Here is a 27,097-nt window from a genome sequence, read left to right as displayed (position 1 = left end):
TTCCTGTTTCCTGTTTTTAGGCAAGCTTGCTACGCGTACGGCGACGAACGACACTGGATTCCGAGGAAAGGCCTCACCGGATCCCCATCGCGATAATGCCGAAACTGCCATGCGCGAAAATGGAGCGACGAGCGCCAAGCGAGAGAGAGAGAGAGCCTCTGTATGTGGAGGAGGTGTCAGCATCCACGCCAATCTCGGGGAAGCGCAAGTATTTTCGGCTATCTTACCACTTGCTGTTATTGATCTTCCGATTACTGGTTCATCTGCTGAGCGCATTCGTTTTAGGTTTGTAGATGAAAGTTTTTTTTATTTTTTTTACTAGAATGGAGTTTTGATTGTTTTCGTTTTTGGTTTCGATGAGAGTTCGGGATGCTGGATTTTGGTGATCTTGGTGAATGAGGTTAATGTAGCTAATTCATTAATAAATAGAATGAATTACTGCTTCATTTAGCCATACTTTTTATAAATCGTGGAATGCCAGTCGATTTCACAACAAGAAACCGATATGATGTTTTTTGTTCTTTGTTTTGTAACTTTGAAGCCGAGTTGACAGCCTCTTTTTCTGCAGGTTAGAAAGTTGATTGGAAGATTTTCTTCAGGCCCGATAAATTTCTGCTGAGAAAGGTTGAAACTTGAAAAAAAATGGCGCAAGTTCGACCTAAGATTAGGTTGGGAGTGGATGAGGAAACGATCATGGAAAACTTGTTTGGGGAGGAAATTAAATTTTTGGGCCGAGATGGATTTGAAGGCTCAGAAAAGGAGCGACGCATGTGCATGAATGTTATGGATGGAGTGGATGTTAGAAATTTCAGCAATTCTTCCAAGATGGTAAAATTTCAAGTGAGAAGCAGAAATGAATCACTTACAGAAGCCACAGCCAAATCTCCTATTTCTAAAGAGAGTTGTGCTTCTACACAGTCAAAACATGACATGTGCATCGTTGAAAGCTCAGTGGGGATGCCATCTGATGTGGATTTTTCTGCTAGTACTCCTTCACCTGCTGTCCTGAGTAAAATTGTTGCAGAAGAAAATGTATTAAAACATTCCTTAGTGGATCTCCAAACACCGGCCAACCAAAAATACGAAGAGTCAGATGCTACTGGTTTGGTTAATAATGTGTTGGCCCTGCCATGCCAACAGTCGGCTGAACCTAATGTTCCAACCACTGACGCTATCACTGCATTGGTTGAGACGCCAACTTGTAATGATATTCATGCTCACCTCAGTTCAGAAGAACATCTGGGAAAGATAGCTACAGAACATAGCAATAGAATATCGTTGGAACCATTATGTAGTAGGGATCTTACCCTTCTGCTCCGCTCACATGCATGTCGTCTTCTTAAGGATGCTGGTTGGCTGGTTAAGATTCGGCAACGCATTCACAAGCCCCAAGTTGATTCCCACTATATATCACCCAATGGACATACTTTTCACTCCCTTTCCAAAGCTTGGGTGGCATTTGGGTCCGAGTTACTTGCTAGTATTCAAATTGCAGGAGCTAATGTCAAAATGGAAAGAGTTTGGGCTCATATTGATGGGTTCTGGGCTGACTTAGCAAATATTTTGGTAGAAATTAATGCAAAGATCCAGGGCATGGAAAAGCCTGCTTCTTTTCTGCTGCAATGGTGCATACTTGATCCTTTCATGGCTGTGGTGTGCATTGATAAAAAAGTTACTGCTCTGAAACGCGGAATGGTAGTGAAAGCGGCAAAAAGTAAAGCAATCATTTTAAGTGACAACAAGAGCTTGTTCTTTGCATCGGAGGGTGCGAGTAAGCTTCAAGATCACACTTTCCCTCGCAACATGGGCCAATCAGTGCAGCCAGTTTTTTCTGATAGCAGGTCAGAGGTGCTTAGATGTTCCAGTGGTCAGCAGTTTTCACCTTTACATGCTTTTCAAGGTTTGAAAAGAAAAGGGAAGCGCAAGAAATTAGTGTATGGAACAAGCGACGATATGCATTCCCGCGGTAAAAGACCCAAAAGCTCATCTAGGCATGTAACCGAGGTGTTTTCTAATGCTACAAACTTGCATGGAATGAAGCACAATCTTTCATTAGGTATACCTGATCCTAGGATTAAACACCAATTTTCCTGTCTCATTACTTTAATGCAAAATAACTAATGTTTTTCCTTTTTCGTAATTTTCCAGCCAATGATATGCCAGTTCAAGTGGCAATGATCTTTGATGGTTCTTCACATCCTGATTGCTTGAATCTATCTGAAAATTCCTCAATTCAGACAAAAGGAGTGTGTTGCAGTCCCACTGAGAAATCGAACATAGATAATGATTCTTTTAATGAATCAAGAACTGATCAACCAGCACTTTCTAAAGACACCCCATGCAGCTCTATGAGCATGGCAAATCAAAAGGATAAATTTGGCTCTTCTTATGTTTTTGGTGATAGCATTAGGAGGGCATTAACTTTTCAAGGAAGCGTTGAAATTGGTGGTAGTTCGTATTTCAAGCCTACCGATGTTAGTTGTTATACTCATGAGAGAAATGAGAATCTTGGTGAAGATGGACAACTGAGGAGGACAAATTTTGGAAATACTAGGAACTTTTTAATGGTAAATCCGACACATCTTAACCACCAGAATTCAGAAAAACAGACGACTAGTTTAATAAAGCAGACATCAAAAAGGTCTAAGAGAACTTCAGAATCTCAGTTGGCAAAAAGTACTGTTAAGAAGTCTAAGAATAGTATAGAAAATGAATTCATGATATATTTTAAGATTTCTGAACTTGATGCCAATGAAGAAAACACAGAGGGTTTGATGTCTAACGTTTCAGATGCTAATTGCATATTCTCATTCCCTATTTCTATGAATCATTGCAAAAATGATTCCCCACATCTTAACCACCAGAATGCCACTAATTCGAGAGAGGAATTAATTTCAGAGGAGACAACGAAATCTGTTTCTCATCAAATCCAAGCTGAAGAGCCTTCTAAATTGGAGATTGAGCGTACTAAATCCCAAAAGTCTCATAATTACTTTAATGATTTTAGTGCAGTTGTTTGTTCATTGAATGTTTTAGGGAATTCATTTAGTGCGCCTCTCGACAAAAGGGTTGATGAAGCTCTACCTACTGACCCTCTCATCAGCAAAGAAGTGGATGAAGTGGAGAAAGCTAATGCGTGTGAAAATAATGGAAAGGAAAATCACAGTTATGTGATTCAGAACAATTACCATGCAATGTCAAAAGATGGTATAATTTCGCTAGAGCCTCCACGCGACAAGAGTTTTGATGAAGCTCTAATGCTTGATCTCGGCAGCTCCGAAGAAGCTGTCGAGGTAAAGAGAACCGTAGAGGGCAAGAAAAGAGGAAGGAAGAAAAAATATAGGTGCAGGATTAAGGATTGTAGCTCTCAAGAAGCGGGCGAGATAAAGAAAACCGTACAGTTCAAGAAAAGAGGAAGGAAAAAACAGGATGGCTGCAAGATTAAGGTTAACAATCTATTGAATTCTCCCATAATAAACACAATGGATAACCAATCTTGCTGCAGAACGATGTCTGCTAGAAGTAGGAATTCTGAATCACAAGCATCCAGAGAAACAAGTATGAGATCTTGTAGATCGGCTGTGCATCCTGCTAATCGTGCAAGGGAGGTATCTGTTGATGATGAACAAGCTCTCAAAGGAGTAAGGACAGTGCTATGCTGGCTAATTAAGATGGGTGTGCTTTCATCTACTGATATCATGCAGTACCAGAGTCCAAGAAATAGTGCAGTGGTTAAGGAAGGTCAGATTACTAAAGCTGGAATTCTCTGCAGATGCTGCCAGAAGATTCTTTCTGTATCTGAATTTAAAAGGCACGCTGGATTCAAGGTGCAGAAACCCTCTCTGAATCTTTTCCTGAAGTCTGGAAAATCATACATATCATGTCAGCTTCAGGCTTGGTCTGCTGAGTGTGAGCTGAGGAAAGATGACTTTCGAACTAGAGAAGTAGATAAGGAAGATGAGAATGATGATGCTTGTAGATTTTGTGCTGATGGTGGCGAGCTAATATGCTGTGATAGCTGCCCATCTACTTACCACCAAGCTTGTTTGTACTTACAGGTGTGCTCTCAGATATTAAAATTTAAATTCAATGCACCTGAAAAATTTACACAAAAGTTGGAATTCATATTTTCTTGCCACAAATTTGTCCGTTTCTCCCAAATCCCACTCCATGTTCATCCACTGAAACGAAGGAAAAGTTGAAAAGGCACCTACAATAAAGGAAATTAATTCCATAGATTTCTCCGATCTTAGCTCATTGGTTTAGTAAACTAAAATGATTTACTGTGGTACAAATCATGTTGTATGGAAAAAATTGCATGATCGGATATGTTTAGAGTCTATGCCTTTGAGTTTAATTTGTAATTTTTGCTAATCTGTCTTCAATTTTATTCATCAGAAATTGTATCTCTCCAAAATTTGCTCACATTTACACCAAAAATTGGACGTGTAACCCTTATATGAAGCTTGAATGACCACACCATAGCTGCCAACTTCACAGGCAGTTTCTTTCTGATTCACAGGCAGTTTCTTTCTGATTTATCTTCGTTTTCAATCTGTATGCATCTACAATATAAGTTATCAAATTAATTGCTTATATTTAGTTGAAAGTTGTAGAATATTGTGTTTCTTCTGTTGAAACATCAAATTTTCTTGTTTCTTTTGTCTAAGTAGGGCACACATTTCATCTTTTTTGCTTGAAGTATGCAAATGTAATCTTAGACATTTTGTTGTCAAAAATGATTTTATAATATTTTTCCTTTTATATCTTTTAATGAATCCTTTTATTTTATTCAGGAGATTCCAGAAGGCAGTTGGTACTGCCCAAATTGTAGTTGTGCTATTTGCAATTGTGCCCTTCATGTGACCGAGGATTCAGGTTTCATTGCAACACTAGAGTGCTCACTGTGCGAACAGAAATGTAATTCCTTCCAAACGTGTTATATATCAGTTTAGTTTGCAGATAATTCATTTTATAAGCATTTAGTTTAACTGTTTGCTGCTTTCATCTTACTGATTTATTGGATGGATTTACTTTTTATTTGGTCCTTAAACTGTTGAAGGCCAAGAAATTTTAATAGATGTTCCGATCGGGCACTTCCTTTTGTATCTTCGAGTTTGAACTTATTTAATTCTTTTGGGTGTAGGAGATTTTCTGAATGACAAAAGTAACTATGTGAACCTATTGACAAAAAGATGCTGGATTAAATTTTTTATTCTTTTTCCTATTTTGTCATTTACTGTGTACTACTGAGAATCAATATGTTCCTTATTTTGTGCACAACAGTTGATATTCATATCATTATGCACTTTTGTTTCTATAGAAGTTCTCTCTATTTTTAGTAGCGATTTGAGTAAAGTTTTTGAATAAATTAAATTGACTGATTTCACTAGAATTATGCTTCAGCATAATTTCATTTTATTTCATAGATTATATTGGTTTTCTTGAGGAAATTCACATCTCTTCATAGAAGCATTAGAGATGGTTTGACAGGTACATCTCTCATCCATAGCAAGATGACAAGTGAAATAGGTATTCTGTCAAACTTGCTTACTGGAAGGCATTTCTGTTTAGGAAATCTTCCCCCAGTCATTTGTTTCATTCTCTTATTTGTTGTTAAAAAACTTCTTTAATATGAAATAAAAGCTTCAAATAGCTAAACCAGGCCTTTAGCTGCAACCAGCCTTGCACTATGTGCTTTAAATTCCTGAATGATTTACCATGCTTCTATGAGCATACTTTTCTGACATTTGTGTTAAAACAACCTATGCATGTCTTAGCATTTTTAAATCGTTAATTCACAAGTTAACCCTTTATTTGCTGTAGAAAGATAGTTTCACATTTTTTCCCTCTTTTTCCCTTGAATTCAATCTATGGTAATCTTCTATAAAATTGATGTGAAGGGAGTTGTCATTTAATTCTTTTGCATGGGGGTAGATGATCAAATCTTTTAATTGTTTTTATTATTTTCATGTATAATAGGCAGAACATGCAGAATGTGTAAGAATAAAAGAATACCCTTTTATTGAATTTTCATCTGTGGAGTTCTGAGTTTTCTATTTTAGCGTTAATCTCTTTTATTCTCTTTTTATTATGTTATATTTCTTTCCTTCTTGAGTTTTTTTATCTTTGGTAAGTTATAATTTTTGTAATTAAGTTTGCTCTAGTTGTTCCTTATTATATAAGGAGAAGATTTGTAATTTGATTATTGAGAGAGAAGAGAATATGATTTTCTCCACTTTTTCACATAGTATTATATTTTCAAAACAAATCCTAGCTCTCTTTCCTTTCTTGGAGTCGCTCTTTATAGCCGCCAGTTCCTACAGGCTCTCCGTTGAATCCTATTCTTTCTATCGTCTCTTTGTAGGCGTCAATCCTTCTTTGAGACGCTGCATTCCTAAAGCCATTTTGTTCCAGTAATCCTTCCCTTTGCTTTCTTTTGACGTTTTGTTTTAACGATCCTTCATGTGCCTTGTTCTGTTGAATTGAGGCTCTTAATGCTGGGCCTTGTTCCATCGAATCTAGCCTTTCAGAGCAGCAGACACGACTTGCGCACAGCTTGGCTTGGGAGCTTTTCTCTCCATAGTGGAAATCATTGAGGGTCTTCTCCTAAAAATCGTCGGAATCCTTTCAACCGACTTGCAGAACCTCCTTGGCTATTTCCTCTTTCCTGCAGCCGGAAGTTCTTGCTGCCCTCCTTTACCGGATTCTTCCTACAAGCCTTCTTATCTTTGCTGCTAGCTTTCTTCCAGCAACAGCTCCTCTTTGGTGCCACTCACCATAATTTTCAATTTACAGGCAATAACAAACAACTGTGTATACCAAGTAATGTATGAAGACATCGAATTCCACTTTGGAGGTTAATCGTCCTTTCTATGAACATTGTTAGAAAGTTAATCACACAAAGGAGAAATGTTGAAAATTACATGGAAAACCTGCCAAATGGAAATTTGAGCAAGGGAGCAAATTAAGACGGCAAGATCCATACTTGCTCATGTCCTCTTCCCATCTCGTTTGAAGGAATAGTTGGTGTTGAAGAAAACTCCTTTCGAGCATAACTGAGCGGCCTACCAATTTGATGATATACCAATGTATCATGTCCTCTTCCCATCTCGTTAACAATAGAAGATTTCAACCTTGGATGATAGATTCAAGTGTTTTTGCTCACATAACTAGAGATATTCATGTTCATACCAACTACCAAGAGTTCATCGACTCCAAATTTGTTAAACTTGTCCGATGGATCTCACTCTAGGATTGTTGGAAAATGAGAAGTGAGAGTTTTCAAAAATATTCAACTCTCTTGTGTATGTTCCCCAACTACATTGCAACTTACTGTTAATTAGTAAATTTGCTCATGGCTTGAACTGTATTAATAAATTTCATTCTACACTTGTAAATGTTAGGTGGTGGATTCGGGGAGGTTGAATAGTATTAATGTCTATATATACTCAAGGAAAGCTACTTCCTTAACATACATGTGTCTTCTCTTCCATCCTCTTCTCATATTCTTGAGTTTGTTAGTTTGATTCTTCTAAAGGTCGAGTTTATTGATATTATCGCCGGGATCATCCTAATTTTACATTATGTTATAAAGTTGTATTGTCATCTATTTATTAATAAAAAATTAAAATTTTATTAGTGTAAAATATATCAATGGCTAAACATACTCGTCATGTCTATTCTCTATCCAAGTACAAATATTCACATCTTTTTTTTATTATCCATAGTGATATATGAGGACAATCAAAATTGAAAATCATTAATTGAGTTCGATAGTTTCTCTTTTATTGATGATCACACTCAAACCAGTTGGATTATCCTCATGAACGAAAAGTTTGATATTGCACAAATATTGCAGCCAGTCCATAACATGATTTACACTCGATTCCAATATAAAATTCTAATAGTCAAAATTGATAATATTAAGAAATACTTCAATTCTATCATTAGACCCTACCTTACAAAGAACGATATTTTTCACGTGAGTTCGTGTTAAAGCTTCACAATAAAATGTGATAACGAAAAGGAAGAATAGACATTTCCTTGAGGTATCTCAAGTCTATAATGTTTTCTCATAATGTCCCAAAAGTTTTCTAGGGAGGTGTCATGCTCCCAACCACCTAACTTATTAATAAAATACCAAGCAGGATTCTTTGATTCAAAGCCCTTCTCGATATTGTGATGGAAAAAGTACCCTCATGTCAAAGCCTTCTCATCTAATATTCCTCTCAAAATATTTTGTTATCTTTTTGGTTCACATTCATTAACCAAACCACACAAATTTCGACTCAAAATTCATCAAATGTATCTTTCTTGGGTATGCTTTTAAACAAAAAGAGGTATAAGTACTATTCTTCTATCACAAAAAAAATATTATAACTTCATGGATGTTAACTTCTTTGAAAACCAACACTATTACTCCAAATCTGATATTCAGGGGAGAGTCCGTGTGAATATCAGACTTGGGATACTACTCTGGCAACTCACTCAAATCTAGCGTCATCACGACATGTTCTACTTTTCTATACAACTTTGGATATTCACATTGCTCTAGAGTCGTCACAACCTATTCTCCTTTCTTCTAACCATCTTGTCTTTCAAGTTCCACCAGTTGAGAACATCCAACCTGGGATTGACAACTAGGAACTTCTTATGCATACTAGGAGAAAGAAATCCACTAAGCAGGATAAAGATAATAATCTACAATAGGAATGTTCACAACCAAACTTGAATTCACACATCTTTAAAGTTCTAAGGGAGATGAAACCAATGGAGAAGACAAACAAAGTTGCACAAATTTTCCTATCCAAGATTATGTTGTTTATGAAAAGTTATCATCAATATATAAACCTTTTGTGTCTAGTATTATAGTGTGTAGAATACCAAGTCTATTCACGAAACACTTAAAAGTTCAAAATAGAAAAATGCAGTTGAAGAGGAAATCCAAACACTTAATCTAAATAACACATGAACCCTTACAAAGCATCCTCCAGATAAAAGACCGATTGAGTCTTCAATGTCAAATACAAAGTAGATGAGAATACTGAGAGATTCAAAGGTAGGTTGGTTGTTAAAGATTTCACTCAGTCTTATTTGATAGAGTATTAAGATATATCTGCTCCAGTGGTCAAGTTAAACATCGTAGAAATTCTTTTCTCAATAGTCAATAAAAATTAGAACTGCTCAACTTAATATCAAGAATGCATTTAGGAAAATAAACCTTGAGAGAGAAGTGTATAGGAATATCTCACTAGGACTGAAAAATGACTCATATAAATATTTAGATTCTAAATTTGGAAAGTCACTTTATGACCTCAAATAATCTCCAAAGGATTGGTTTGACAAGTTTGTCAAGACAATCAAATCAATGACTACATCAAATACCAAGCAAATCATGCACTTTTCATAAAAGCATACACAGGAAGATAAGAATGCTATACTCATTATCTATGTCAATGACATGATACCGACATGTGATGATGAGAAGAAAATTGGGAAGATCAAAGAGGTTCTTGCCACTAAAATTGAAATTAAGAATCTCGAAGAGATGAGATACTTTTTGGGCATGGAAGTGACTTGGTCCAAGTTGTGTATTGTGATATCATAAAGAAGTTACATCTTAGACCTACTAAAAGAGACATGAATACCGAGGTGCAAACCTTCTGAGACTCCTATGATTTTCAACAAGTTACATTTTAGGGGTAGAAAAGACAACGGTGAAAAAAATGTAATTACCAGATATTGGTGGATAAAGTTATCCATTTGTCACACTCTAGAAATGATATCGCTTACTCTGTCGGCATTGTGACTGAACATATGAGTAGTAATGAAGAACATTTGGAGATGGTTTATAGAATATTGAGGTTTCTTAATAAGACCCCAGTTAGAGAGTTACTGTTTAAGAAATCCGACAAGAAGGAGGTAGAAATATAAATTGATGCTAGTTAGCTGGGAACTCACAGACTGAAGTTTCGCTTTTGGGTTTTGTTCCTATATCTAGAAAAATATTATCACCTGGAGGAGCAAAAAAGAAGCAGTGATATCTAGAAGTAGTATAAAATTTAAGTATCAGGCACTTGCTTTGGGAATTTACAAAAGAATGTAGATCCAAAGGTTACTAAGTAAGTTGGGATACTCTACAATCAATCCCATAAAGATGCTCTATGAGAGCCAAGTCGCCATTAGTATTGTAAATAATTTTGTGCATCATGATAGGATCAAACACGTTGAGATTGATGGACATTTTATCCCTGAAAAGTTCAATAAAGACATTATTCGCTTAATCTACATTCCGAATCATCTTCAAGTCGCTTATGCTTTCGCTAAATCTCTACCTCCAGCGAACTTCACTAATTTGAATACCAAGTTCGACATTTACAATATCTATGACACAGCTTGAGAGGAGTGTAAAATTCTTAGTTTTCGATTTTAGTGTTATTCTATTTTATTTTCTTTTTATTATATTATATTCTTTCCTTTATGAGTTATTATATCTTTGGTAAGCTATAATTTTTGTAATTAAGTTTTCCCTAGTCCTTTATTATAGAGGGAAAAAATTTGTCATTTGATTATTGAGAAATAAGAAAATATGATTTTCTTCACCTTTCCACGTCATCCATTATTGCTTACTAGGAAAGTGGTGTTTATAGCCTGGATGTAAGTGTAGGTTGAAGGACCTGCTCGAATTGATTTTCCTCATATGGATGCTAGGTAATTATATTAAACAATTTAAGCCTTATTTAAGTTGTATGCCAAAGATTCGATCAAACCACAAAGGTTAAAAATTGTATTTTGTAAAACAAAATATACAAGATGTCACTTTCTCAAGTAGTGTGCCTGGGGGTGTGCATTTGATTGGTTTGGATTGTTTGATTTACGAATTAGCTAAATCAATTGATTTTGGTTTTGCACTTGAGAAAATTGAACTATCTACGCTATTTTCCATACCAAAATAAACCAATCTTTAATAATAAACCTAATTTTCTTTAGCTTAAGCAGCATATATTAAGAAGGATGTAAGTTATCTTTCTTAAAATTTATAAATAATAAAATAATATTCAGATTGTTTTTTGTCATTTTTTTACATGAAATTAATAAAAATCAATTTTTAGTTGGATCAATTTTAGCTAAGTGAAATTTAATTAATAACTAAAAATCAAAGAAAGTTAAAATTACAACCTATAATTAAAATGAGGCTTTATCAATAGAACTAAACCAACCTTATAAGATTAGTTCAGTACGATTTTTTATTTTATCAAAACAACGCACAGACTTAGGAGCATGAATTTTCATAATGCGTTATAAAATTAACTGACATTTTTTATTGCCTTACTTGTTGAAATTTGTAATCTATTAAAAATAACAAGTGTAATATATAGTATTATTGACACATCACTTGAAATTCAGCATTAACATATTCAAATTGAAGAAGGAAGAAGAAGAGGCGTGATTACTAATAACTAGGTGAAGTGCTCAACCTTAGTATCAAAGATTGCAAACATCAAGAATTTTGATTTGTATCCCTTTTTATTGAGGACTACAAACAATCAACCTCAACTAAACTGATTGATAAAGATATTCTTATATATATATATATATATATTATTTTAAAAAAGCCCATGGCTAATATATTAAAGGGGAAAAGATACAGATAAGTTGTATGAGAGAGCCTAAAAGATGGTCCAACTCACATAATACAACACACACAAAAACTCAATAAAACAAAGATATATAAAGATAAAAAAACCAAAAGGCCACCAACAGACGCAAAAGTACTAGGGACGTCCCACTTTAGTCTTCCCTCTGCATCTAGTTCTCGGAAGGGAGCCGACTAACAAATTGGTAAGGTCCGTACCATTACCCGAAGTAATCAAAGTATCATCCATCAGATTTCTGGTCTCCATTCTTCTTCTTCATTCTGGATGTATAGACCTGTCATTCCTCATCTGAAGATTGACTCATCTGATCAATGAATTGGTCCAAAGGTGGTCGGAGAGGTGTAGACCGTTGCACAACATGATCCCCTTGAGTTTGAGTAATATTGACATCTTTCTGGACCTGATGAGGTGGTACTGAAGCAGCATAAGTATTTCCTCCTGTAATATCAGTGATAGGTTCTAAGGCAGACGGAGTCTGAAGAATCTCCCTCGCCTCCACGATAGGAGGTTCCAAAGACGAGGGAGCTACAACATTATGTGGAGATTGAATGGTTGACATATTGCCTGTGGGGATAGTGACGTCTTCAGGTGTATTCTTTTGATGATCAATAGTGTCAATAATTTGGAGCTGATCGGGAGGAGATAGAATCACTGCTTTTAACGGAGCATTTTGCTTTTTTGGAGCTGATCAGGAGGAGATAGAATCCACACCTTTATGTATCTTCCCTAGCAAAGCCGAACTGGTTGGGGATTGGCAGGTGGGTCATTTCGACGGAAGATATGTTATGATACAACTGAGCACAAAAGATGATTACACGAGAATTCTCTCAAAAAAATTCATCACAATTGAGGGCAAACATATGAAGTTGCTCAAATGGACCCCAATTTTGATCCCAGTCAAGAACCCTCAATTGCACGTATCTGGTTCTTATTATTTGAACTTAAGCTTCATTTCTTTGACCTACCTATCTTATATGCAATTAAGACTATCCTTGGAAAACCTTTGCAGGTAGACTTACATACAGTTCATTTTTCAAGACCCTCTATTGCAAGGATTTTGATTGAACAAGATATTACACTACCGGATGTAGAAGATGTCTGGTTTGAATCTGCTCACAATGGTTATTGACAAAAAATCATTATGGAACAAAAACCATACTACTGCAAGCACTGCAAGATGTTTGAACACCCGCAGAAGAAATGTTTCAGATTGCACACAGTTGAGAACCAATAATCAAAAGCAAGAACACACTATTAGTGCACCCCATATGCCTGAACGCGCTCCCAGCAAACCTGATGACTTCCAACCAGAGGAGGGAATCACCACAAGACAGGAGTTGGTGTCTGCCCCTGAGATCCCTTCTCTTGACCAGGTTGGGGGCTCACTCCAACTTGGAAACTTAATGAATGATACTTTGGTGACTCCTGACAATGACACGACTTTTCAAAGTTTGTTATCTGCTTCCGCTCCTAAAAATAGAGTAAAAGACATGACTAAACTGGCTCGTCCTTAGCTACTTGTTTGCTGCACGTTTTAAATTTGTTTTACATTTTATTGAGTCTATATGTATCTTTTTTTTGGGTATCTGTACTTGTATCGTATGGTATGGTGCCTCCTTTGGGCTCTTCTCATACTACCTTTATGTATCATTTTCTATTTATTTTCTATTTCAATAAAATCATTCAATAAAATCAGCCCTTGGGCTGATTTTATTGAAATAGTGAAATAGAAATCAGCCCTTGGGCTGATTTTATTGAAATAGAGAAGATACATAAAGCCCTTGGGCTGATTTTATTGAAATAGAGAAGATACATAAATGTTGTATGAGAGGGCCCAATAGAGACACCCTACCTATACGATATCAAATACAATAATACTCAATTAAAAGATACAGATAGACTCAAAAAGTTAAAATTTGCAGAAAACAAGTAACTAGGGACGAGTCAGTTTAGTCCTGCTCCTTCCTCTAATTTTAGGAGAGGAGCCAGATAACAAACTTTGAAGTGTATTGTGATTGCCAGAAGTAACCAAAGTATCATCCATTAAGTTTCCAAGTTGGAGTGTGCCCCCAGCCTTCTTCCGTCGAGAAGTGTAAACTTGTCATTCTTCATCAGAAGACTGACTCATGTGATGCTCGGTCTGATTAGATATTAAAACCGCAGTGGAAGGAAAGACAGTCATTGCTTCAACGATATGTTCCAGTGTATGAGAAGTGTGAATTGTCACCTCTGCACCTGTTCCTTCTGTCACCTCTGCACCTGATGCTTCCTGAATAGGAGCTGTGGGGCTATCTTGATTTTTTATCCGAACATTATCCGTTGTAGTATGGTCGGGAGAAGGGTTCCCAGGGGCAGACACCAACTCTTGTCTTGTGGTGATTCCCTCCTCATGTTGGCTGTCATCAGGTTTGTTGGAAGCGCATTCAGGCACGTGGGGTGCACTAACAGCATGTTCCTGCTTTTGACTATTGGTTCTCAACTGTGGGTGCAATCTGAAACATTTCTTCTGCAGATGTCCGAACATGTTGCAGTGCTTGCAGTAGTCAGGTTTTTATTTTATAATGATTTTTTGCCAAAAAACATTGGTCAGACTTCTTGTACATCTAGTAGTGTAATATCTCTTTCAATCAAAATTTTTGCAGTAGAGGGCCTTGAGAAATGAACTGTGGGTAAATCTACCTGTAAATATTTTCTAAGGATAGTCCCAATTGTATATAAGATAAGTAGGTCAAAGAAATGAAGCTTGAGTTCTGGTAATGAGAACCAGATAAGCGCAATTGGGGGTTCTTGAATGAGATCAAAATTAGGGATCCATTATAGCAATTTCATAAGTTTGACCTCAATTATGATAAATTTCTTTGAGAAAATCTTTGTGTAATCTTCTTCTATACTCAGTTGTATCATAACATGTCTTTCTTCAAAATGACCCACTTGTCAAGCCCAAATTAGTTTGAAGTCTTAAAAAATCTTCATAATAATCTCCATCTTTGGACAACCTAATTGAAACTTTCCAACTAGTGTAAATTTGTATTTTCATGCACGAGTTGAAATTTCAGCATCAAAAAAGAATTTTGCTGGTTTGCCCATCTTTTTCTCTACTTTTTTGATAAGATTGCAATCTACATGTTCTGCAACAGAATCATGGTACATCTGCAGGAATATCGGACTATCTGCGAGGTGGCTGCGAGGTGGAAATGAGAGGGTGGAAATGAGAGCTGCATTTGTGAACCACTGTAGCATAGGAGGGTTTGGCGGGGTTATCACTGGCGAGGGCTGCGTAGAAAAGCCCTGAGGTAGCACCACAGGAGATAGTGCAGCGGAAAAGCACCGCAAGACTGCGACAGGAAGCAGCGTCGACAATGACGTTGCAAGCCAAAGATGCTTCTGTCGAGATGAATCGAGGAGGAAGACGAAATAGGAATCAGCCTGCAGACGGAGCCGAAACCGTCGTATGGAAGGAGACGACTGCAACGATGCAACCAAACCCCATATCAGGAACGAAGACGACGCCGTGCGAGCCTGCGAACAAAACGAGTTGAAAGTATTGTCTTTATTTACACGCATTCCTAAATCAAACTTGATTTATTGACACTTGAATGTGTCCTAATTGATTATTCTCTCATGCAAAGGGTACAATTGCTACCACTTCCAAGATAATTGTCTATGTGTTTACAGGCCTCACCTTCATCGTAGAACATTACTTTACTAAACACTACAGAAGAAATGTCATTCATAAATGATAACAATGTCTTAAGAGGAGAGAGACAAGGTATAGAGATAAAGTTGCAAATGGAGAGCTTGGAATGGGGAGAACCGGAGTTGAATTGCTAAAAGAAAGTTTAATATACAATTATCATTTAGCGATCTCTAATTAGGATATAGCTCTACTTTTCTTTGATTGGACTAAAATTTTCTCCTAAAACACATTATAATCAAGGAGGGAAATAATGCATGCTTTATTACAAATATCTAAAATGTTTAAAACCAATTAAAATTTAGACTTTTTTTAATGATTATGCTGCATCACATATGATAGCTCTTTTCGTATATCCTTGCACAAAGAAATCCTCCCTTGTCTCTCTTATATATAAATCGTAAATATTGTGTTTGGTTTGATTTGCAAATGACAAAGTGGATATTAACTAAAACACTGCCCAGATAATTTACCCCATACAAGATATCATAAAATAGTTCAAGGATATAAATAGAAGCTCTTGTGGTTGATTATTTACTTGATTATGAGAGAGTACTTTCAATTAATTTGGACTATAAGCTCTATGAAGCTTTGTTTTAGTAAAAAATTGAACTGGAGAACGAATGACATCATTATTTGACTGAAGGGGCCAATTTTAGGGTTGGCATCACCTGACAAAGACATTAATGCACTGTTCTATTGGGCATGCCTTATGACTTGTAACTCGTAGGTTAGCAATTCAAGAGCATGCAAGATGGGGCATTGACTATATTATAATGGCATTTCCATATTTAGGTAGAGGCTAACCAGCTAATTAGGATATTGCATGTTTTTTTAGTTTATCACCTCGGTTTATGTGCCACATCAGAGTTGTCTTTAGATCCGCATGCTTAAAGTCTCAATTGGTCAATTGGCACAATTTAGTTGGTCAAGTTTGAAACAAAATCACAAAGAGACCAACCTATGGCAATTCATACATCAATCTAGAATCCTATTGAGTGTTGATCTACTTTGTCCTCCTTGATCGGTTGTATAGCAGGTGAAATTTCAATTTATTGGTGGTGGTATCACCTAGGAGTAGTTTACAGTCCCATCAAATTCAATCAATATTCAACATCCCAAGTCAGCTTTATCATTATATTTTAAAATAACTTACTTCCTGTCCCACTGCAGCAGTAATTGTTGTTATCCACTTTAACCACTCGAGGGACACCACATGTTCATTTCACTATTGGGGCAATGACCACACCCATAAGATTCTCTAAAACACCCAAATGTCCTTATCATGGATCATAATCGATTTCAAGTATTGTAATTACTTGACAATCAATTGATCGTTTGATGCTCATCAACTAGCACCTGAGTGATCACTATGCTTGTCGTTGCCAAAATTGGTTGCTTATGACTTCTTGTTGCTATCCGCCCTAAAATCACCCAATGCCAACTGAGCAGTGGAAAAACCTTATATTTGTGCATTCACCCAAATAAAATGAGACAATCTCATATGAAGCCAATTTTTTTTATTTTGTATTCATAGAACTTCAAGGGATAGATTTGTAATCACCTTCTTCATTCTTTTTGTTGACCCTTCCCCCTCACCTTATAGGAGACTTATTCCTTTGACTAATCCACTTAAAAATTATGTTTGTTGTCTCCTCTCTTTTCTGAATCATGCTTTGGTTCTGCCTTTGAAGTCTTTTAGATGATCAACGCTTCCCTCTATTTGGAAGTAATGCAATTTGAACACAACATTTGCATCAATTGCTTCCAACTAAATCTATCTTTTTTTCTCCTCTTTCATGGACAATTCGGAACTCAAATTCCCGCATTCCTTGATCCTTTCTGATCGGTTCTGATTGTTTTACATTTTAAGGCTAACATTAAGAATTGTTCAGGTTGGTTAAAAATCAAATGGAATAATGTTTGATCTCTCACAGTCAACTATCATAGCCACCATCCTCATTTGTCTCTTAACAGTAATGGAAGCATGTAAATATCTCTGATGGACGGGTTGTCCCTTATGCACATATCCTTGCAGCATGTTAAACTTTGCCTAACATGTGTCAGAACATAATTTTGGCTTGAAATGGTTTTGACATAGTCTTGAACACGGTAGACACACACAAAATGTATTAGGATGTGTCATAGTGATATTTGCGACGAACACATATATAGAAGATATTTGGAAGTGTTTGTAACATCTAACTTGTGACATCGGAGCATGTAGCATTGAAACTTTTAAGGTCAAGAAGGAGGAGGTTTATATAATCTAGTTTGTATTATTGTTCTAAAATATCATGATCTATTGCCATATATATTCAACTAAGGCTCACCAAAGAAGAACAAAACAATTTTGATTATGTATGAGTTATTCAAATGAGTGTACTGGGAAAATATAAAATTTGAATGCTACTTTATTTGTAGGTCTAAAACTGAGTACATTGAATGTCATTTTAGTAATAGAGACAATCACAAAATTGTAACAATGAGTGATCAAATCATTAAAAGTTGTGAACGTTTTAGATATTTCAGATTTATTGTTCAAAGTGATGGTGATATAACTGAGGATGTTATTAGTAGAATTCAAGTTGGTTGGTTGAAGTGGAGGAATGCATCGGGCATTTTGTTTGATAAAAACATACCACTTAGACTCAAAAGAATTTTTTTTAAAATGGCGGTGTTAGAGCAATGAATATTCCCAATACCAACACACATTTCATATTTATTTGAGCAAGAGCAATGAAAATTCGCAATATCATGCACAAGTTAACAGTCATAAGTATTGCCCATGTGTGTTGGTATTTATAAGAAATTTTGGTGGGAAAATTTACTATTATTCATGATGACTCAAGTCACAGTAGCACGATTTTTGAAAAAGCTTGTTGTTAATGCTTGGCTTGATAGTTAGCTTGAGCTCGACTAGTATTTATAGTTTCATTTATTTAATTTGCCAAACACATAATAACACATGTGGAATAGGCTACACTATAATGTTTCTACAGTACAATATAATGGCAAGCATTTAATCTCCTATATCTAGAAGCTCACTCACCCTCATATAATGAGTAAGGATTGTGTCCGAATATGCTTTTGATGAAATAGAACACCGCATATGGTATTGCTCTTTTGGCTTTTCCTTGTATTTTCCCTTTTCCAAGTCCCAATTCTCCAAAGTTATCATGGTATCAGAGCCTTGAGCTTAAGTTCATTCGCTCTTCTTCTCCTTTTCCTTCTCCTCCATCTTCTTGCTACTTGCCAAACCTAAGATCAACGCAGATCATTTCTGGGTGCTGTTCAGATTGATGATACCTACCTGCGATCTAGGTATGTTTAGGTTGATGTAGATCGGTTCTCCAAGAGGGTATAACTCCCAAACTTCAAAAAACCAAAACCATCACCGATGGAGATGAACATAGCAACCCCTATACCTACCTCCCTCTAATTCCTGATTAGTAACCTCAAACACCTTACCCAAAACCCACTCTCAAACGATTACTATCTTATATGGAAGACATAAGTCCTTAAGGTGTTCACCTCAAATGGGTCATTTTTTTCTTGGGCAGCAACTCAACTGGTCAATTTTTTGAGAACTTTGCAGATCTAAGGTTTGGAACCCCTTGTGGATCTTAGTAGATCAAAATCTAACCGCGACACTCTAGTCAATCATCTCCCCATTGATTCTTCCTTATGTGCTGCATCTCTCTACTACTGTCGAGATCTAACACATCATTGCCAAAAGACTCCAACCAACAAATTTCGAGGCTCATTCAACTAAAGAATGCACTTCATACTCCCTCGATGAACAATCAAGTGTTGACGTAATACCTATCTAGCGTTAAGGCTCTAGTCGACAACATCATTGTTGTTGTAGGTACACTGGATAGAGAGGATATAATTTTCTACACACTCAACATACTCCCGACCACCTATTAAGGCTTCGGGACAATAATCCACATTCAACTGCATCCTCTTGACTTGGGTGACTTCTACTCCCTTCTATATAGCAAGGAGATCAATCAAAATCTTGAAAATCCATTTAATACTCGACTTGCTCTCGCCGCACTCGCGGTCCGCCCTGCTCCAATGCTCGCGTTCGGGGCATAGCTCAATCTCGTACCCGTACTAAGGGGGTCGAAACACACCAAAATCCTCAGTAAGATGCCAAATTTGTGATTAGTTTGGTCACTCTGTAGCTACATGTTGGCATCTCTCTAATCTTGAGTATTTACCTACTAAACAAGCCTTGCAAGCCGCCGCCTCACCATGGGTTATGGTTTCTGGCGCTACAGCGCATTTTACCTTAGATCTCAATCACCTAAAACTTGTTATTCCTGGAACCATTTATGAACAAGTCATGATATAAAGTGGTCATTTCGTTTCAGTAGCACATACGAATGATGAAATCCTTTTGAAACCCCACTATAAGCTTCTCCTGTCCCAACTATAGCATGTTTCATCTCTTTCTCACAATCTATTACTTATCCATATTTTGATTCACGACTATTCATTTTGATCTGAATGGCTTTACCATCTTTGAATTCATGGCAAAGCTAACTCTACACTGGGGAACCAATACTGACGGCTTATATCGCTGACCTCTCTTTTGCATCCCATTCATGCTCTTGTCACCTTCATAAAGAAGGCCATCATTTGGCACAAATGTCTTGGGCATCCACATTCAAATGTTCTTACGCTCGTCTGCAAGAGTCGACTAAGCTTAGATATAGCAACAAATAGCTCTGTATATAATAGTTTCAGCTACAACAAAAGGCATAGAATACATTTTTCTTTTTTCTCTTTACGAACATATGCTTAATATATTTTGTTGTATGGGGTCCACCCCCAATTCTATCAACTCAAGGCTATAAATATTTTTTTCTTCTTCAACTCAAGGCTATAAATATTTTTTTCTTCTTATTGATGAGTTTTCACGCTTTTGTTGGGTGTTTCCCATGATAAGTAAAGCTGAAACAACCCACAAATTTATTCAATTTATTGAAATGCTTTACACTCAATTTAATATCACTATCTGTATACTTGATCCGATAGTGGGATTGAATACAAAAGTACCATACTTCAAAGCTTCTTATAACATAATGACATTCTTCATCAATTCTCATGTCTCCACACCTCGAAATAGAATGGGGTTGAAGAACACAAACATAGGCATCTCATTGAAACCACATAAACTCTTCTCTATGATGCCAGTCTCTCCTTTACTATCTGGGTGGATACCCTCGTCACGGCAACATATCTCATCAACTAAAAACACCAATCGTAAATCTTCTTATGAACTTCTCTACAATTGTCAACCTACTTATTCCCACCTCTCAACGTGTTCAGATTTTAGTGTTACCCATGTCTACAAGCATATACACCACATAAACTCGCCTCCTTGCTCTCATCCATGCGTATCTCCTGGATACTCAATTGATCATAAGGGCTACAAGTGCTACCAACCCACCTCCGAAAAACTATTCATTTCCTGCCATGTAACCTTTGACGAGCATGTCTTCCAATACCAATCATTCTCTACTTTTCCTACGCCCTTAACACACCCTTCTCCTACAACAAATCCCCTACTTCTTGTCCCCCAATGTATCCTCCCCATCGTCATCCTCAAACCCATGCAACACCGCACTTCCTCCACCATCGAACCCATATCCCGTCATTCCAACATGCCTACACCCGAGAACACCATTTCACCCCACCACATGGTTACTCGATGCAAAATTGGTCATTAAAAACTTGTTACCAAGCTCAAACTCCTCCATCAAGTCAAGCACTCTCTTGATCCTACAACATATAAGCTGTCACACCCCAACTAACCCCCTTGGTAGGGTCAATCATAGTGCAACAGAGACTGATAATTTGGTCAGACCAAATCTCATTAGTACTTATCCTGAATTTTATAATCAGGGCCTAGTGGGTGATGAATTAGTCTAATTGGATCGCCGCAACATAGGTGATACATTCCATTTCATATGCATACTTGGAAGCATAAAAATCATATATAGAGTTGCTAAATCCAAAATAATAAAAATGTACGTACCCAGATCGTATGTATAAAGCTCCCAAAACTATCATGTAAAAGATGTACAAAGTCACACCTAGCTACTCGTCCTTGTGCTCGTTGCCTCTACCTGGAAGGCACAATGAAGAATGAGCAACGATGAGCTTAGAAAAATAATCAAGGCTAACATAAGATTTTATATATGAAAAAGGATCAACGTGCATGCTCGTATAAAATTATAAGTTTACACACAAATCATAACATGCATACATAATAAAGAAAATGAAAAGATAACTGTTATAGGCAGTATAAAAATCAACTATAATGTAACATTCAGGTCGTAAGCATGAAATCATAAATAAAAACATGTTCATAAGCATGATCATAGTATATTATCTTAGTAATGTCATTTCATAGAGGCCATATCATAATAGTGTCATTAATATAATATAAAGGGTTCAACTATTTTCATGTTCTTTTAACATTGGTCATCACCCTGCCTCAAAGACCGTATAAACTATCAATAAATTTTGGATTTTTTCCCCAACATACTCATGGTTCCATAACGTTTTGTCACCGTCTAATTCCAATGATTCCTAAAATTTTGTTCCCGTATAAATATCAGGAGTCGAGAATACTACATCGTTGAATAATGTACTTGCAAGCACTCATGTAATATTTTACTCTCTAACATTCATCGCGACATTTGAATCATCACTCTTGCATCAAAAATTTATCAGACATTACATGTATTATAGGCATAGGCATGAAACATAACAAATGAATACCTGTAGAAAATTTATATCATATCCATAGTTATATGTAGCATAACTTAATCATAATATACTTATGTTGTAAGAAAAGTAAACTTGCATTCGTACTTTCAATTGCATGTATACATTTACGATATGCAGGAAATTCTAAAAACATCAGTGTCAAAATAGAAATCATATAAAAATCTATTGAAGTTCTTTTTTTTTTAATTGACACACTATTAGTTCATCTGATTTGAGGGAGCAGCCCTACGACGAGTACCTGCACGCTTGCCTCGAGTATGTCGCCTCGTATAGACAACCCATGGCTTGTAGAGAACATAGGATTTCATAAAATTTAGCTCAAAACATGAATTAACCCAAAACAAGCATTAAAGTTCAAACCACACCTCAAAAGGGCTTTTCGGAGTAACCGGTCAGCCCAAAATCATCTAATTTCCTTTCTATCACCCCTAACCACATCTCCCCTACACTAATTTTTTGTTAGAAAAGCTTTTGGCGCTTCCGACTCACAATCAGCACCTTTGACGGCTGCTGGAAACGATATTTACATGAAAAACGACGTGAATGTCAAAACGAAGTGTGAGGAAGGAAATGAAAATCTATAATAGTGAATAAGAGGGATTCACACTTACAGAAGTCGCCCCGAAATCCTAAATCGTGAGCTGCAGCAACTTGTCCTCCTGATTTATTTCAGCTTATCCCCCTGCGTTATTTCGGCTTATCCTCATGCTTTTCCTTCTTCAATGTCTCGATTCTCCAAAGTTATCAACACAAGCAAGGCCTTTTGCAATCAAGTTTGGTTTGATAATAGCTTAATTATGTTTAGACTTTATGTTTATAAATGTTCAACTCGATATCTTAATGACCAGAACACAAAAAAAAAAAAAAAGTTGTTTAAATAGTTGATATTTAACAAGTTGAGTTGACCAATTCTTGAGCTTGCTAAGGCTTAACTTGTCTGCACCCTAACTGATAGAGCAAAGTGTATATAAAAAAATGAGGTTGTTGAGCTGCATAAACTCCATTGTTCTCATAAACAAAGAAGTCATAATTAATGCACCAAAGAATTGGTTAGATGAATTAATTTGCCAGTCTCCTTTTAAAGCTTTATTTTTTTGGGGTTTTCTTCCAGCAGTTTGTATATAGATCCTTATTTTCATAATACTCAAGCAACTTTGTTACTGCAGATCATGAAACGTGCATAAAGGATGGGATTAAATGTGATGCAGTTGGATCTAATTTGTGGTTTTGTGGACAAAAATGTCTTCAGGTATTTCTTTTCGTTGTATTTCTTTTCAAATATATCATGTTTATAGACCAAAGTTAGATTCTTGTTAAGTATCTTACTCATAATATTTTAATGCTGCGACATATGTTTGATTGAATAATCATGTTTGAACAAATGACTGGACATGTGCACTGAAGCATGGTGGTATGTGCTTTTGTATGTTGCGAAAGGAACCTTATATGACTAGTGTGTGTGCTGTCTATATGTGCAACAATTTTAGGAAAATAATGATGTAGGATAGCATAAGTAATTCTGTTTTGTTAATGTAAATCTAAGATGGGATGCACAAACCAAGCAAATTTGCAGTTCATAAATAGTATAAGTGAAGTTTATTTTTCGTATGCAAATCAGTAAGTCATAAAACATGCTCCAAATTGTAGTTTAAAGATAGCCAAATTCAGAAATTTATAAGAAAAGTTTGAGAATGAAATTAAATCACACAATGATTGTTTTTTTATTGAATCATTAGTTGAAATGTTACATAAATCAAGCTCCTATTATAATAAAAAAGGACCCCTAACTACGTAATTTTCTTAAAATCACCATTATCTATTGTAAAAGTGCTAGTTCTTATAACAAAAAAATCTAAAATAGTCCTCAATCACATTAGTGCGGCAAATTTAATCATTGAGTTTAACAAATATTCATTTAGTTTTTCGAATATATATAATTGATCATAAATGATCCCTATTTTAAATGATAAAAAAGTATAATACAATTTTTTTCTCTATGTATTCCATCGACTATATAAAATTGATTAAAATTTAGTCATAGGAGTTTATTTGAGATTAATTTTGTATATTCGAGGGATTTAATATGAAAAATGTGATATCCTAGTACCAGCTTGGCCATATATAGATGGTGACTATTTTGGACTTTTATTGGGTCCTTGCAAGAGAGTAAGTTTCCAATACAATTTGGGCAAAATATTACATCTCAGTTTACATGCTATAATATAGATATAAGTTCTTTTGGCAATGGGTGCTGTGTAGTAAAGAAGTCACATGACGAAGAAAATCTTAATTGTTGAGTAAGCTACAACAAGAAATTTTTGAATAAATAAATAATATAAGTTAATTTAAATTAATAGATGAAAGTAAAAAATATTCATTAAGAAATAAGGGTGTAAACGAGTCAAGTTGAGCCGAAGTTTCCACTAACATTAGCTTGAAATTAATTAATTAATCAACTTCTGGCATGATTTGAATTCTATTAGTGAGTTACCCTATGATCTAACTCATTTATTATGAAGAGATAAAATGATTTTTTTTCAAGCTATTATGGTAATAATATGATAAAAAATAAAACAAAATAGATTATAAATAATTAGAAAACACTTGATATAAAGATGTAATCTTAGGATTTGAGTTTAGAATTTAAAACACTTGATATAAAACATGAGAAATGTGATATCCTAGTACCAGCTTGGCCATATGCGGCAAATTTTGCACTTAGACTTTTGAGTTTAGAATTTTGAGTTCTAATAAATTTTAAATGTATTTTATACCTATGTTGTTTAACAAAGCCCACTCATGAACTAACCTGTTTATTTGGGGAAGGCTAAAGCTTTACTAGTTAGCTCATCAACTTTAACTCATTAGTCTTTTATTCAGTCGAGCCTGAGCTGCCTCAGGAGTCCACTTGACTTAGTTACACCCCTAAAAGGAAATGAAAAGATTGAATCTTAGCTACAATGCCATTTATGAATACAAGGAAATAAATTAGCATTAGTTCGAACATTGTTTGCACACATCAAACAACTATTCACCATAATCTATTAACAATAAGAGTCAAATTTATGAACCAAAATATCCACCAAATTAATGGCAAACTATAAATTATAAGTCAAATAAATATAGGAATTAGAGAGGTAGATGATTCAAATCTTGATTTAACTTAATGTATTGTTTAAAATTTGAAAGGTTTCATATTGAAATCTTATGAAATCAACTGCTAGAAAAATTATATTATTTAAATATCATACAAAAAGTTGAGATATCCTAGTACCCTCTTGGCCCACTAGCAACAACTTCCTTTTAACAAACAATTGATAACTTGCACTTGTGAATTTTGAATAATCATTTTCTCATTTGAATACATAGATAATTCACCTATAAATAGGCAAGTACAAGAAATAGAAAGAGGAAAGAAATCTTCCTACAATTAAGTAATTCTTATAATTACGGAATAAACATAAATATCTATAATTAAGGAATTACCCTTTTTATACTATGACTAAATATAGCAAGTACTAAATAGAATTATAGTAAATAATAAAGAGCATAATTCCACACTCCCCCTCAAGGTGGGTTGTACAGATTGTATATGCCCAACTTGTTAGTTAGCTCATCAAAACTTGATTAGGGAGAGTCTTGGTGAGAATGTCTTCGGTTTGATCTCTAGAAGGAGTATAAACCAATTCAATGATTCCATTGTCCACATTCTCTGAAATGAAGTTCCGATCAATCTCAATGTGTTTCGTTCGGTCATGATGAACATGATTCTTTGCAATATTGATTGTTGTTTGATTGTCACAGAACATCTTGATAGAATTTTCTCCCATAATTCCAAGCTCCTTGAGAAATCTTTTGACCCATATTTCTTCATAGATACCAAGCGCCAGTGCTCTGTATTCTGCTTCTGCACTACTCTGAGATACCACTGATTGCTTCTTGCTTCTCCATGTCACTAGATTGCCGCATACATAAGAACAATACTCAGAGGTTGATCGTCGGGTGAATATATCTTGTGCTCAATCAACATCAGTAAAGACTTCTACCTTTTAACAATCATTCCTGTTGAATAATAATCTTTTCTCTGGTGTCATCTTTAAGTATTTTAAGATACGGTTAACAGCTCCCATATGTTCCTCAGTAGGACAGTTCATGAATTGACTTACCATACTTACTGAAAAGCTTATGTCTGGTCTGGTGTGGGATAAGTAAATAAGTCTTCCAACAAGCCGCTGATATTGTCCTTTGTCGACTGGTAAACTATCATTCTCCATTCCAATCTTTTTATACGGGTCTATTGGAGTATCTATTGGTTTGCGTCCAAGCATACCAGTTTCTTTCAATAGGTCCAATGTGTACTTCCTTTGAGTTACGACTCCCCATTTTGGATCTTGCAACTTTCATTCCCAAAAGAACTTCAAGTCTCCGAGGTCCTTGATTTCAAATTCACGGGCTAGAAACTTCTTCTTCTTCAGCTTTGTCAATTTGAGTATAACCGCACTTGATTACTGAATTGGTGAATCGGGCAAACCAAGCACGGGGAGATTGTTTGTTGTTATACAGAGATTTTTGGAGCTTGCATACTTTGCCACTATGGAAGGACCCTTCAAGACCAGGCGGTAAATTCATGTTTACATCAAGTTGCATAAGGGGCCCGTCTCGGTTTGCTGCAATGGAGAGTCGGATTCTAATGGAGTTCAGTTTGGCTACTGGGGCGAATGTCTCTTGGTAGTCAATTCCATATGACTGAGTATAATATTTTGCAACCAGTCGGACTTTTAACCGATCTATGTTTCCGTCTGTCTTACATTTGATTGTAAATAACCAACTGCATTCTACTGATCTCGTATCCTTGGGCTAATCAGACACAATCCATGTTCCACTTTTTTCTAGTGCAGCAACTTCTTCATTCACAGCTTTTCTCCATTCCGGG

At 35.8% G+C, this 27,097-nt stretch overlaps 1 protein-coding gene across 1 annotated transcript; it reads left to right on the top strand.

Annotated features, from left to right (window-relative positions):
* LOC110026895 lies at positions 1 to 26,896 on the top strand. Its single transcript, XM_020728095.1, has 6 exons — positions 1 to 285; positions 569 to 2,056; positions 2,149 to 4,058; positions 4,797 to 4,920; positions 23,331 to 23,413; positions 26,765 to 26,896. Exons 2-6 carry the CDS (start codon positions 643 to 645, stop codon positions 26,894 to 26,896), a joined length of 3,663 nt encoding a protein of 1,220 aa, XP_020583754.1. The 5' UTR covers positions 1 to 285; positions 569 to 642.
* Positions 26,897 to 27,097: the final 201 nt, after the last annotated feature.

Source organism: Phalaenopsis equestris, unplaced genomic scaffold (genome assembly GCF_001263595.1).
Source record: "Phalaenopsis equestris unplaced genomic scaffold, ASM126359v1 Scaffold000403, whole genome shotgun sequence".
Classification (NCBI taxonomy): Eukaryota; Viridiplantae; Streptophyta; class Magnoliopsida; order Asparagales; family Orchidaceae; genus Phalaenopsis; species Phalaenopsis equestris.
Note: the sequence above shows the minus strand (reverse complement) of the source record. Positions and strands in the feature narration are given on the sequence as shown.

What these genes read in the sequence shown, in the direction of transcription:
- LOC110026895 (XM_020728095.1), top strand. Translation starts at nt 643, where the DNA reads ATGGCGCAAGTTCGACCTAAGATTAGGTTGGGAGTGGATGAGGAAACG. An exon ending in GAAGCACAATCTTTCATTAG is followed by an intron (nt 2,057 to 2,148) that starts GTATACCTGATC and finishes GTAATTTTCCAG; the next exon opens with CCAATGATATGCCAGTTCAA. An exon ending in GTGGACAAAAATGTCTTCAG is followed by an intron (nt 23,414 to 26,764) that starts GTATTTCTTTTC and finishes CCACTATGGAAG; the next exon opens with GACCCTTCAAGACCAGGCGG.